The sequence below is a fragment of the Panthera tigris genome, chromosome B3 (assembly GCF_018350195.1).
Source record: "Panthera tigris isolate Pti1 chromosome B3, P.tigris_Pti1_mat1.1, whole genome shotgun sequence".
In the NCBI taxonomy this organism is placed as follows: Eukaryota; Metazoa; Chordata; class Mammalia; order Carnivora; family Felidae; genus Panthera; species Panthera tigris.
The window spans coordinates 132,885,942-132,900,221 of record NC_056665.1 but is presented as its reverse complement, the minus strand read 5'-3'; the positions used below and the strand labels follow the sequence as shown (position 1 = coordinate 132,900,221).

The following is a 14,280-nucleotide window of genomic DNA, read 5'->3' as shown; positions in this document are numbered from 1 at the left end:
CCCTGCCGCCGGCTCTGGGGAGGAGAGCAGGGCAGGAGGCATTCAGGTCTACACTCCTGGCCGTCGCCCAGAAGCCTCCCTAACGCCTCGGTCCACCTAATGCCGGACCGGCTGCTGAGCGGCTGGCGTGGAGGCTCCAGAAACGGGACGAACTGAGGAGGTGCTCACTTTATTGGGGGGAGAACACTGCATGTGGCCAACACATGAAGGCAGCCTGGCAGGCACCCAACACACTGCGCTCAAAAAGGGACACGGGAGGTTTTGCTAAGAAGGATCAACAGGAACGTGCGTTCCTCTGGGCGGCTTCCCAGCCTCATCCCTCCGAGGAGTCGGGACACCCCGACCGTTTCCTTGAAGGCAGATGTGGTCACTACAAGTAGAGCCCTTCAGGGGTGCCTTCTTGTTTTTTATAAAGAACGTTTTCTTTCGATTTTTTGAAGTCTTCATTTGTTACTTTCATTCTGCGTTCTCTCAAGGCCATCAGACCAGCTTCTGTACAGATCGCCTGTGAGAAAACAGTATGTTCAGAAAATGAAATACTTTGTGTTCTAATGATTCAGAGAGCTACTTTGAAATAAGGTGTAAGACGCCCACACTAAAACTGCCTCAACCATTTGGGAAAAGATGAGATCTTGTGAATGTCTGAAGCCTTCTAATGATTTTCTCAGGGGATCTGAGGTGGCTTTGAGGAGGAGGACTGGCTCGGGGTCTACCCGGCGGAGTGGCTTGGGAGGGAAGCTCTACCAACGCCCCACTGTCGTTACAGGGAGCCACGTTCTGGGCCACAGCTCCCGTTACACCAGGAAACTTCGCGGCAACAGAGCACACGTCCAGTTCATCTACCTATACTGAGGAGAGCATGCGTTCTGGCTAAATGGAAATCTCCCCATTTACTGCATTTATTGTCTCGCAACACTTGCCAAAAGTAAAACAACCCACGCAACATGATGTGATAAAACCACAATCTCAGCACTAAGTTTCTATCTGGTTATGACCCTCAGGATATTTCAAATGGTGCAGCAAAAAAGAAAGTGAACAAAAAGATAAAGCAAAGAGGTAAAATGGTAACACTTGGTGAACTGAGGTGATGGGTATGTGGGCATTTACTATTGTTGCAACTTTTCTGAAGACTTCAAATTTCCCCAAATACAAAGTTGGTGCAAAATTTAAAAACTCTCTTTGAATTGAAGTTACCGACAAAGACACTAACCTAGTTCTACAGATGCCAACGATACGCAGTTCAGTGCAGGCACCAGCGTGAAAAGGCCCCACACACGCCGTCCCTACCTGACCGTGGCACTTACCCCTACCTGACAGAAACCCAGGTCCTCACATACAAAGCAGGCTGGACCCACACTCAGTGCTGCCGAGCCTCGCCCTAATTCTGGTCGTCTGGGAAGAAACGTCCTCACACACACACACACAACTAAGAGGTACAGTCCAGCCCAGGTTCTCACCTTGATGTCGGCCCCAGAGAGGTCATCTTTAGCCATGATCAAGTCGTCCAGGGTCACATCATCGGCCAGTGTCATCCTGCTCGTGTGGATCTGAAAGATGCGCCTCTTGGTCTTTTCATCGGGCAGGGGGAACTCAATTTTCCTGTCAATGCGGCCTGCGGGTATAAAAGGTTTCCAGTCACACCCCTGTGGCTCCCCCCAGGCTCCGCTGTGGCTCGGGGAGCCTGTCTCCTCACACCTGCAGTTTCAGAGGGAAACTTCCCTTGTGGGAAGGGTCCAAATCTTGAAAAGTGAACACTGCTCTTTGTAAATATCCACGTGTGAAATCATCCCGTTTAAAAGAAATCCTCTCTCCTCTGGTACCTTCAGAAACACACAAACTAGCCACTGCTGCTTTTGGTGCTACCCGAATGCGAAATTAACTGGAGCTACCATAGGAGCTATTTCTTCAGAAAAAAGAATGTTCATTACGGGAAAGAGAAAAGGTCACAACTTAAGACTGCGATGGAAAGGGCCACACTACACCTACTACATCATGTTCTTAGCCATTACCTCAGTGGAACGCAGCTTTTGGGAAGTTATTCTACACTTCAGTAATGTATTTGCCTTGATGTGTATCATTTTTAAATCCCCTGAAAGTGCACTTAAAACACGAACACATATAAACACACTCATCCTCCGTGATGGGACAAAAGCAAATCTGACCTGGTCTGATAAGTGCTGGATCCAAAGTTTCTATTCGGTTTGTGGCCATGATAACTTTCACGTCACCCCTTGAATCAAATCCATCCAACTGGTTCAACAGTTCCAACATTGTTCGCTGGATTTCTCTTTCACCACCAGAATTTGAATCGTATCTTTGAAAAAGAAGAGAAGGGATGAAAACCGAACTGATCTCCTGCTGAAGGGGAATTATAAAAACACCTCTGATGCCCTCAATTCTAGCAACAAAATCAGCACAGCCTCCCAACCACCACATAATCTTACTTAAACTGTAGCTGTTTTCGTGCCTGAGATGGCATCATTAATTCAGATTGCACGTTCGGTATCTGAGCCCCCGACCCAACTATGAGCTCCTGGAAAGCCTTGTGACAATGGCTGTGTCCCCAGAGTGCAGATGATGCCTGGCTCAGAGTGGAAACTCAAGGCATGGCTGCACACTAATCTCCAGACGGTCACGACTCCCGGGTGGTTGTCACCTGGCACCCCGGAGCAGAGCCTAAAGCATCCACAGCCACGTACAGTAGGAGCCAAGGCAAACCCATGTGCTGGCCACACAGGCAGTGCTCCGTGATCATTCTCAGACAAGAGCTACAAGGTCTTTACCTCTAAATGACACAAAGAGAAAAATGTACCTTTTTGTTCCAATGGCATCAATTTCATCAATAAACACGATGGATGGTGCGTGTTCTTCTGCAACTCGAAATAACTCCCGAACGAGTTTGGGCCCATCACCTAGGTACTTCTGAATAAGTTCAGAGCCAACCACTCTTAGGAAAGTGGCTGAGGTTTGGTTTGCTACTGCTTTGGCTAATAAGGTTTTACCTATTTTAGGTTAGAAAAAGAAAGACAAAGTGAAAAAACCCTCAAGTGCTGTCTTAACTTGAAAACCCTGTCACTACCACCTAAAACGGGCATAAAAAACGGGCAGATCCCTCCGATGAAAAGGCATGCCACCATTCCAGTGTCTTGACATTATGTTCTCCAAGGCAGATAAGAGGAAATTCAGAACGTTCTGATTATTTTTAACCACCTTCCTAAAGTCATCATCATAGTGTCAGAAAATACACTTTACTGGGTTATTCGAACTTGCATAGAAATTGCAAGTTATTAACCCAACGCATGCCACCAGGGTTTGAGATCCAAACTCTACTCTGTGAAACAATCAGTGATGGAAAAACGGCCTGAGAACCCTAGGTCTGACCTAAGGAAACACTCTTTAGCACCAGGCCTGCAGCCCCCGGGGCCACCCGAGGAGTCGTGGCTGTGCTGGCTGGGCTTCCCCGAGGCTCAGCTGAGACGGGGCCAGCTCCCACTGAAACCCACAAATGATAGCTCTTCAGACTTTTCTCAGCCTCTGTTGTGTCCTTGTGAGGAACTTCCTCTCACCAATCTCAGGGAGGATCTCAAACATTTCCAGTCCTGCCCCATTCCTTGAGATTTCTATTTCAGGTCAAAACCAAGAGATCTGGCAGCCATTTTGTGAACTTTAGGGCTGGAAGACCTTGGCCCCTTTGACGGTGAGTGAGGACAGGGGCACAGGGCCAAGCAGGAGCATCAGGACACGGTGGCAGTTAGAGCAGGGCTGGTAAAGGACCAACCTTAGGCCCGCAGGGGAAGGGGAGGAGGCTGCCGGGGAGTAACACAGAAGACTTAGTTCAAGTGGGAAGAAGGACGAGGCGCTAAGCTTTACTACAAGATGTGGCCACGACATCCTTGTGGTGAGACAGAGGGCTGGGTGTGAAGGCTTAAAGTGCGGAGATTCCCCGAGAGAACCGACTAAGGCTGCTGAACAGAAGACAAAAAGGACCTAAGTGGGTGGCATCTTTCAGTCCAGAAGCGGCCAAGGCCAGCTGCTGTGGCACTGCAGTAGCCAGAGGGCTCACCGAACCGGCTTCTTCCTCCTCCTGGCAGGCCCACCACCCTGTACTTCACCCCAGCTCCTCAGATCGGTCCCCAGCAGTGCACATGCACCAAAGGAGGCCTCTCTTCCAGCCTCAGCCCTGTCGCCAGCTCACTCCCAGAGCGACCGCGGCCTTGGGCTAGTAGTCACTGGCCTCTCTGACACTTGATTTCCTGGGCTGTGAGAGGACAGGCTGCAGAAGCTCCATGCCTCCGGAGCTCGTCTCCACTTGTCTCCCAGTCCCTCCACTGTGGGCAGTCCCCAGTCCTCTCAGGATCCTCCTGGGAACGTGGTTTCAATTCACTCAAATAACTGTGCTTCCTCTGGAATTTACACAGCGATGTACTGCTAAGTCCTGGACTGTACAACTTACTCAGGTCAACTAGTCGCACGGTGAACCAAATATATGTATTTTTATCTTCATCTATGTGTTCAATATTATATTCATTCAGTACCAATGGACCAGAGAATGAACCTAATCTGAACAGCAGAGAATAGGTTTTAAATCAGCGGTTCTCCACCATGGTTCTGATGTCTGGCCACACACTCCAGATGCAGATCGGGATTTTCAGGGATGGGACCAAATATTGGTATTTTTTAAAGCTCCAGGGTGATCCTAGTGTACAGCCGAGGTTGAGCATCCTGGTTTATTTCCTGTCTTATAAAGTATATTTCATAGACTCACACTAATCTTGAATTATGAATACTTGAAAGCCTTATGTTTTACAGCATATAAATGAGGTATACAAGAGGAGTTCTAAGAAACTGTAAATGCATTCACACTGAGCAGGCATTTGGGGTGGGGGCTGCCTACTGGTGTTCGTTTTTTGTTGCAATTCCTACTACTGTTTTTAACACGTTAAGTCTGTTAAGTCTACAATTTCAAGTCTAAGATAATTCAGTTTCTAAGCATCTACTATACAGATAAATATACTTTTGTGTAATAGGTATGTTTCCGTATTTATTCCAAAAACATCCAAAATGCCGCTTAGAAAACTTTGTTTTAAACTAAGGAATTGTGGCATCCTTACTCAAGAATTAATTATAACAAGCTAATACTGCAGCTCAGGAGATCGGCTGAGTGCCCAGAGAGTGTCAAACACAGAGCATACGTACCTGTGCCAGGTGGTCCATAGAGAATGACCCCTTTTGGGGGCTTTATACCCATCTCTTCATAATATTCAGGATGAGTGAGAGGAAGCTCCACGGATTCCTACAGAAAACAAACACTGGTAAAAATAAAACGCTTTCCTACTAAAATTATCAGATCCATTAGCCGGCGTCAAGAATATAGCTCACTTTCAACAAAAATAAGCTAAAACCTCACTTACTACTGTTAGAGACACTGTGGGTGACTTCATCTAGCAGCAAGGACACATTGAAGAGGACATCTGTCCCGCCTGAGCTGCCGCCCCCTGCCTATTGCTCCCAATTTCCCTCTAACTTTCCAGAAGCAACATTTAAGCCTTGAGCAACATTTAATAAGCTCTTCCTGAGCAAAAGAACTTCAAGTGAAAATACACCCTTTCCATTTAAACTACAGACAGGAGCTGGGATGATTTTCTGATTGCTGTTACACCGACAGACACGCTGGCTAGAGATCGAGCTGTCTGAGAGGTGCTGGGTGGAGACCGGGGACAGCTGTGCATGACCTCCCTATAGACGAGATGCCGTGCAGGTGGCTGGCCCACAGCCAACCTGAATGACCAGTGCACTTCCCCCGACTCACACTGTCCCCACATCACTAGAGGTTTCCAGATGGCCACAGCTGAAGTTAACACAGATGGAAACATTATATATTCACACACACAATAAACACTGCATATAAAAAGGATTAAGCTGCAGCTGCTGAAGCAACAATCACCCAATTTATTTCCATTACCTAACTCGGTATTAACAACTACAAAAGAGCACACTGGCAAGCTCTGTTACTGCTTGATCAGTACAGAAAAAACAAAATATGCAAAATAACTCTAAGCACCCTAAATGAGGCAGCAGTAAGAAATCTGAAGTCTACAAACCCAGAGCCGGTGCCTAGACCTACCTTAATTTCCTGGATTTGGTTGTCCAACCCCCCAATATCAGCATAGGTTTCCTGGGGGGCCTTTTCTACTTTCATCACCGTGACCAAGGGATCCGTGTCATCCATGAGCACCCCTATGACGGCATGTACCTACAGAGAACGTTAAGTTTTACTGCAGGGACGTGAGGTTTGCACAATCCATTTACAACAGTGCAATGCCAATCACCAGAACGGCACGAATGGGCGGATCCGAGAGGAAGGAGGAAGCATCCCTAATTAGGGGCTTCGAGACCGGCAACTTGCCTTGTGGTTGAGCAGGACCGAACAGCCTGGCTCCAGCAGGTCCTTGTCTACAAAGGAGAGAATGCTGACGTAGTGTTCTGAGCCCACAGACGTGGACACGATGGCGTGATTGTCATCAATGATCTCTTCCAACGTTCCTACCGACATCGGTGTCCCCCTCAGATCATCCACCTTTGATCTCTCCTCCTATGTAAGAGTATGCCATGAAGGAAAAGCGGGTTAGACCTAAAAAGTAGACAATGCTGACAGTTTTACTAGAGTCACTAGATTTTACTACGTTTACAAAGCAGGTGGTGCTTTAAAAGCAGCTAATTTATGATTCGTAAGAGCCTGCACAGGTCAACTGCTTGAATTTCACTTATTCACTGAATTCTATTTAATAACTAAAACCGTCAATTTGTAAAATCAAAGTTACAGTAATTTCTCCGTTTACCTCTTGCTTTTCTTCTAAAGGCTTCATTTGTTCCTGATTTCTAATGAATTCTTCCTCCATGAGAAGATAGTCTTTAATTCTCTCTAACTTCAGTAATTTTAAGCGGCACTGAGTGTGAGGTGTCACTGTAATTAAAAAAGTTTTACTGTATGTGGAGCTTGACGTTCGCAATGAATTAAGTCCACCCATAAGAAAAAAAGGTTAAGACTTAAATAAGCTAATAAGCAGGTGCCTAAATGCAAAGGGAAGAGAGACTTTGGCAGTTCTAAGCAAGCAGGTAAAAATGGGACGAGTTCCATGACCAGACAGCTAATACAAAATGACATACACTAAGTGAACTGTCTTTATATATAAGAAAAAGAGAACTCAAGGACCCAAAAGATAGTTTGCTTCGGTGTTTTATTCCCCATAGGTGCTAATAAAAATAGCTACAAGTGCTGTTCAGTCAGAATACATGCTGCATGCTAGCTAGAACAAAAGCATCCACTTGTAGGAGGACCGTGAGATATCAGTGGTATTAACATAGGCGGCAAACATTTTTTCCACACTCTTCTGCGTTCTTTTGGCTTGAAGTCCCCTGCTGCACAGGAATCTTAGCATATATAGACAAAAATGCCAATCTTTTCTTTTGTGGTTCCTAGGTTTCTTCAAAATGTCTCTCCTTCCCTGAGGTTAAATATATTCCTGAATTTTTGTTCATTTACTTATTTTCACGTCTGTACTACATCTGGCAAAAAGGGATCTAATTTCTTTTTCCCTCAACAGCAAATAAAATATGCCAGCCATTTATGTTAAATACTTCATCCTCTTCCCACAGAACTCAGACATCACCTTACCGTATAGTAATGACCCATGTGACCTGACTTCCTATGCTCTTCTGGCAATCGGAGGACCTAGACTTTACCGATACCATATTGACTCATTATTCATTTTTTTCAAATTGTCGGATTCCTTTCCTTCTTAACCAACCAACATTTATTGAAATTGTTTCATCTAAGCAGGAAGAGACTTGTTTAGATGGGGATGGGAGGGTTATGTAAGACGAAGTGATGAGAAGAAGGCAGCCATGGGAAGGAGAGGGGGGAAGAACGTTTTTAAGCAAACGGCAAAAGCCCTAATGTGGATAAGAGTCAAAGAACACAAGGCAGGGCCGTGTGAACGACAGCAAGGGGAGTGACGGGCTGAGGACAGAGGTGGGCTGGGTCAGGTCACCTGATCTGAATCTCAGTCTATGTTCAGTATGAAGCCACTGAAACAGCTGGTGTTCAGGAATCCCAAGACGGACATTCCAACACAGTGGCGTTCCATTTCTTCGGGGAATAAGCGTGTTTTCTAAGTTATTCAAGCTCAATCTGACTTTTCTAATCTCAAACTACACTCTTCATACCTCAGAGGAGCTGGCTGTTTAAGCGAGACATGGTTGTATACCGTCTGCACGCCGCTAACACCAAAACACAGCTTTTACCACAGCCCAGAGGAGGGCCACACCCGCGAGCAGAGCTGCAGCCACCCCGTTTCCTGACTCCACATTCCGACCTCTACGCTACACACACAGACGGCTCTCATGGAACCGACACAGCAGGGAGGAACCATTACCCAGTGGCAGCTTGCTGGCGGCATCTGGTCCCTTTGTTTTCTTCTTCTTTTTCCCCACTCTGGTTGGTACAGGAGGTTCGTACTTCTTTTTCTTGTCCTTGAATTTTTAGAACAGCAGGAAAAAACAAAAACCACACAGATCATATCAAAACACAAACTTCTGTAAGGCCATCATCTATTTCTCGGGGCTGTAATTTTCCTTATCTTTCAGAATGCTATTAAAAACTCCTTTTACAGGGGCGCCTGGGTGGCTCAGTCGGTTGAGCGTCCGACTTCAGCTCAGGTCACGATCTCGCGGTCTGTGAGTTCGAGCCCCGCGTCGGGCTCTGGGCTGATGGCTCAGAGCCTGGAGCCTGCTTCCGATTCTGTGTCTCCCTCTCTCTGCCCCTCCCCCATTCATGCTCTGTCTCTCTCTGTCTCAAAAATAAATAAACATTAAAAAAAAAAAAAAAAAACTCCTTTTACAAATAAAGCTAGGTTTACACTTCTGCAATTGGTGAATGTAACTGATCTTTTTATTTTTAAAAGTTTATTTATTTTGAGGGAATCCGTATCAGAGGCAGAGAGAGAGAGAGAGAGAGAGAGAGAGAGAACGAGAGAACGAGAACCCCAAGCAGGCTCTCTACTGTCAGGGCGGAGCCTGATGTGGGGTTCAATCTCACGGACTGTGAGATCATGACCCGAGCTGAAATCAAGAGTCAGACGCTTAACTGACACCTCTTGATCTTTCTTTTTACAATACACAATGATAGACTATTCAATAAGGACTAGAGGTCAGAATTCAGAATTATATACCAAAAGTTTGAGCTGAAATAATGAGACAATTCTTCTTCACATCTGAGGATATTAAACACTAATTTACTGGCAATTTATTTCAACACTCTGTAGTGTTATTTTATACATTTAAAAATCATTAATTCAGGGTGGGGGCCTGAGTGGTTCAGTTGGTTAAACAAGCATTCCACTCTTGGTATCGGCTCAGGTCACGATCTCACAGTTTGCGGTTTGAGGCCTGTGTCACGCTCTATGCTGCTGGTGCGAAGCCTGCCTGGGATTCTATCTCCCTTTCTCTCTGCCTGTCCTACAATCACACTCCCTCTCAAAATAAATTAAAAAAAAAATCATTAGTTCAGGGCACCTGGGTGGCTCAGTCATTTGAGCATCTGACTCTTGATTTCGGCTCAGATCATGATCCCAGTGTCGTGGGATCAAGTCCTGTGTCAGGCTCTGTACTGAGTGTGGAGCCTCCTTAAGATTCTCATTCTCATTCTCGTTCTCTCTCTCTCTCTCTCTCTCCCCTCACCTCCCCTCTCCTCCCACTCACCCCCTCTCTCTCTCTAAAATGAAAATAAAAAAATAAAAATCATTAATTCATAATTACTTACTTGACAGGTCAATAATCTTCTACAACATGAAACGGATACTGTATGTGAGGCCAGGCTGGTTAAAAAACTACAGGATTACTTATTTTGCATTTTGACACTCACGAGTCCCCAAAGAACTTCTCAGCTGACAGCCAAGATATGTTGCACAAGATATGTTTACTCACATCACATACACATCTGGCTTATTTACCTTGTCATCCTTCTTGCCACCTCCAGGGCCATGACCACCACTCTGACTTTGACCCTGAAAAAAGAAATTAGAGGTATAAATTCAGAATGTGATCACTTCAAAAGAACATCCTTATTTTCCCATGATTCCATGACACCATTTAACAATTCTGGACTTAAGATGTACCTTGCAGTCAACATGTACATTTAGCATCGTAGAAATTTCTTTTCTTCCTGAAAAGCTGTTAGTGGATCAATGGTGTGCCCTACCCTGCAACTGTTTGCATCTTAAATCAAGGACAAGTCTACTAAGAAACTGATGTATCATAATGAGGCTGGGATTCTAAGACCACCCCTTTTTTGAGGGGAAAGTAGAGCTTGACATTCTTTAATATAAAACTACTTGAGTGAGTATATTTCATGAAATTAGGTCATCAAAGCTAAGTCATTTTACCTATTTAACAATCGTTTATCAATTGTTTACTCCTTACTAAGATCACACCAAGACCCAGGAGACTCTCCTTTCAAAAGCAACTTATATACTTCCCATCTCTAAAGCCTGGGGCTCTCAGGCAGGTCTTTCTTCCCAACCTGAAAAGCTAAATCACCCTAAGGTATCAAGAACTCAAGTGTATTAATACACTCGTGGGATTTGGGGATTTTAAAACAGACCCCTCGGCTACAAGGGATGGCTTAATAAAGAACAGTATCTCAAAGCTGGTGGCATTTTAAACAATAGTGAACTTACTTGAATAGAGGAGCCCGCAGTCCCCTCAAATCACTTCCACGTAAGCACCTCTAAATTAATACACCACCAGTTTAATTATCAAGACAGAACAATGTATCATTGTTACCTAGAAGAGTTAGGGTCAAATACAGTTCCCCACCTGCAGGATTCTTAAAATTCTGTGCTTTATTCTGAAGAAGGTAATTGCAGGCTCTGAAAAACTGTGGTTCACAGAGTTAGTTATACCGCAGTAGGCTGTCCAAAGTACAGGCCTTTAATACTTACTTACTTACACCTCCTAAAGAAATGTGCTGTTGGCTGGGGCAGCTAATGTTTGTGGGGTGCTTACTATGTGCCTAAGTCTGTACCAGACATTTTCCTTTACTACTTCATTAATTCCACACCACCCTTCAAGGTAGGGTTTATCATTCCCACTTTTTAGACGAGGAACTGCGATGAGCCTAAGAACATGGGCTATGGAATCAGATGCATCTAGCTTTAAACTCCATCACGCAGGTCACCTCCCTGAGCCTCAGCATTCTTAACCAGAAAGTGGGGATGATTCTAGCTCCCCTTACTGAAGATGAGGTAAGGCACATAAACCACTCAGCATGTGCATGACTCACAGTAACTCCTCAGCAATACAATATCACCAGTGAACAAGAAACATTAGGGTCAGGATTTTAATTACCAGCCTGGTTACAAAATCTGGGCTCTGAAATAAATCTATCTGGTTCAGTTCTTCACTCTCATTTAACCCATCTCTGTTTTTATCCAGAACTCTGACCTCGACTCACATTCCCACAGCATTTTCTCCCCTCACCAATCCAGCTATTCCTTTGTAAAACAAGGAGCTGATCCTTTAATTTTCCTCAAAAACCTTCAGCTGCTCCCCAGCATTTATGGTGTAATGTCCAAACTCTAGAGTGGCAGACGCGGCCCCTGCCAAACTGGCTGCAGCTGACCTTTCCCAGGTTCATCTACCACTGGTGATCCCGCAAGTCTGGCCCCACAGGAGGGCATCTTCCTGTACAGGTCATAAACCCCTTCATTTCTGGGGCATCTTACAAGATGTTTCTCAGTCTCAAATAACAATAACAAATACACCCATTTCAAGCCCTTACTCTATGCCAAACTGTGCATTCTCAGGGTATCATCTAGTTTACTTCTTACAGACTCTATGAAGTTGGCACAATCATAACCCCTGGTTTACAGATACGGAAACCAAGGCCCGGAGATGGTAAGTGACTTGCCTATTATCACAAAGCTTGTCAGAGATGTAGCCAGGAATCACGAAGGTCTATTGGACACCAATATCTTACTAGATGGCCTCTAGCAGAGACTGGCAGGGTTTGTGTAATAGCACAGCCACTTAATGTGTCTCTGTTTCCTCCTTGGTAAAGCGAGGATGATAATAATTACTGTAAGGATAAGAAGAAAATGCTGGAATATAACCCTATGTTTATTGCAGCATTATTTACAGTAGCCAAGATATGGAAGCAAGCTAAGGGTCCATCAGTAAATGAATGGATAAAGATGGTGTGGCGTGTAAATGCACACAAACACAATGGACATTACTCAGCCATTAAAAAAAAAAAAAAAACTTTCCATCTGTGACATTAACGGACCCAGAGGGTGTTAAGTTAAATGACGTCAGACAGAGAAAGACAAATACAACACGATTTCACTTGTACGTGGCATCAAAAAACAAAGCAGAAACAGATCCATAAACACAGAGAACTGGTGGCTGCCAGAGGAAAGGGACAGTGGGTGATGGGGAATGGAAGGCACAGGCTTCCAGTTATAAAAGGTATAAATCCCGGGGATAAAAGGTAAAAGGTACGGCACATAAAGCACATAAATATACAGACAGTGGCACTGGGATAGCGCTGCACTGTAAAGGGACAGATGGCAGCTACAGTGAGAGCACAGCAGAGAACAGACTCGTCCAATCACTGGGTTGTCCACCTGAAACTAATTTAACACTGTGCCAGCAGCTCTACTTCAATAACAATGACAGTGACAAGGAGAATAATGCTGGAGAAGTACCTAGCACATGCTTAGAACATTACCCCCGAAGTCCTTATAAGACCTAGAAGACTATGTGGTCTGCGTTCTTGATGTTCAGGATACAGGCTAAACACACTGCCATCTCAGGCCCTTTGCGCTTACCTATTCCTTCTGCCTGGAGCCCCTTCCCCTCAGATGTCTGCATAGGCTACTCTCATTTTGTTTAGACCCCTGCTCAAATCTCACCTCCTCAGAGGGGCCTTTGCTAACACCCTATGTAAAATAGCCATCCCATCCCTTTCTATAAACAACCATATAGCACTGGCCACTCACCCATCTCTCTCTCCCGTTCCCTGCCATCATATTGCAAGTCTGCTTTTCGATGTGTGTGTGTGTGTGTGTGTGTGTGTGTGTGTGTGTGTGTTCGCCTTGTCTACAATGTAAGCTCCATGAAGGCAGAGACTTCGCCAATCACGCTCACCTCTTGTGCCCTCACCGCTTGGAGCAGAGCTTGGCCAAAAAAAAAAAAAAAAAAGTTGCAGGTGCTCAATAAACACCTGCCTACTGAACTAACGAACAACTGCTAGCGGGAGCCTCCCCTCCGAGGTGCACCAGTCACAAAGACGTCAGTCTTGAATGCCTTCCCCAAGTGCCCCCACTCCCCGCGGTCGTCCACCGCCGCGCTCTCCCCTCCTCGGCCGGAACGAATCCCTCCCTCTTCGGCGGTCGCGCAGCCCTTCACCTGAGCGGCTCAGAAAGCACTGGTCCCAGGTGCTCAGGGAGGCTCCCGCCGGAACTCCCCGCGCCGGTCAGCGGGGCCCCGGGCGACGGAGGAGCGAAGCCGGGCGCCCTGACCCGCTCCGCCGCCCCACTAGCAGCCCTCCCGGGGGACCCTGCGCGCCAGGGGCCCCAGGAACCCGGTCCGGGCCCGCTGGTCGGCCCCGGCGGACCTGAGCACTGTCTCCGGGAGCCCCCGACCCCCGAGGAGAGCGGGCCGGCGGGCAGGAAGGCGGGCGGGCCGAGTGCCTCGGGGAGCCGCCTCGCCCTCTCGTCTCGGGTCGCTTCGACCCCGTCGCACCGCCACCACCGGCCGAAACCCTTAGTCACTCACCATCTTGCTCCGGCCGCTTGAACCGCCGCTACCGGATATGCATCTGCCAAGGCGGCCGACTGAAGCGGAAGTTGCCTAGTGACGCTACGGAAGCCGAGAGGAGCCAAATCCCTCCCTGACGGAGTCGCTCTCCAAGGGCTTGGTGGGGCAACGAAATAACTTAGAAGCAAAACGTGAATCTTGTAAAATATTTTACTTGAAAAAACAATTTTAAATCGAAGTTGTTAGGCTGTTGTCAACAGTTTAAGACGACGACGTAGACTTTGAAAGAAGTAAGACAGTTGTGAAAATATAAAATATTTAAAATCTGCAAAAATCTTAACTGAGAAGAATTTCACGTGTTGCTCCAAGAACTGGAATGGAATTATAACGGCGAAGGTGACATAAACTTTTGGATCACATTTAAGCTATTATTTGGTCTCTGGAATAGACGTGATCATCTGA

At 46.1% G+C, this 14,280-nt stretch overlaps 2 protein-coding genes across 2 annotated transcripts in view; one reads left to right on the top strand and one right to left on the bottom strand.

Moving 5' to 3' along the window:
* NRDE2 (NRDE-2, necessary for RNA interference, domain containing) overlaps positions 1 to 4,503 on the top strand; it is a 51,852-nt gene extending 47,349 nt beyond the window's left edge. Inside the window, exon 15 of the mRNA XM_042990359.1 lies at positions 767 to 4,503. The gene's annotated coding sequence lies outside the window, so the exon portion shown is untranslated. The remainder of the gene's footprint in view (positions 1 to 766) is intronic.
* On the bottom strand, positions 154 to 13,893 carry PSMC1 (proteasome 26S subunit, ATPase 1). Its single transcript, XM_007094968.3, has 11 exons — positions 13,837 to 13,893; positions 10,011 to 10,064; positions 8,436 to 8,532; positions 6,840 to 6,964; positions 6,407 to 6,592; positions 6,125 to 6,253; positions 5,197 to 5,293; positions 2,813 to 3,002; positions 2,163 to 2,314; positions 1,458 to 1,612; positions 154 to 505 (listed from the first exon to the last, which is right to left on the bottom strand). The coding sequence occupies exons 1-11, from the start codon at positions 13,837 to 13,839 to the stop codon at positions 371 to 373; spliced, it is 1,323 nt and encodes a 440-aa protein (XP_007095030.1). The 5' UTR covers positions 13,840 to 13,893; the 3' UTR covers positions 154 to 370.
* Between the last annotated feature and the right edge of the window lie 387 nt (positions 13,894 to 14,280).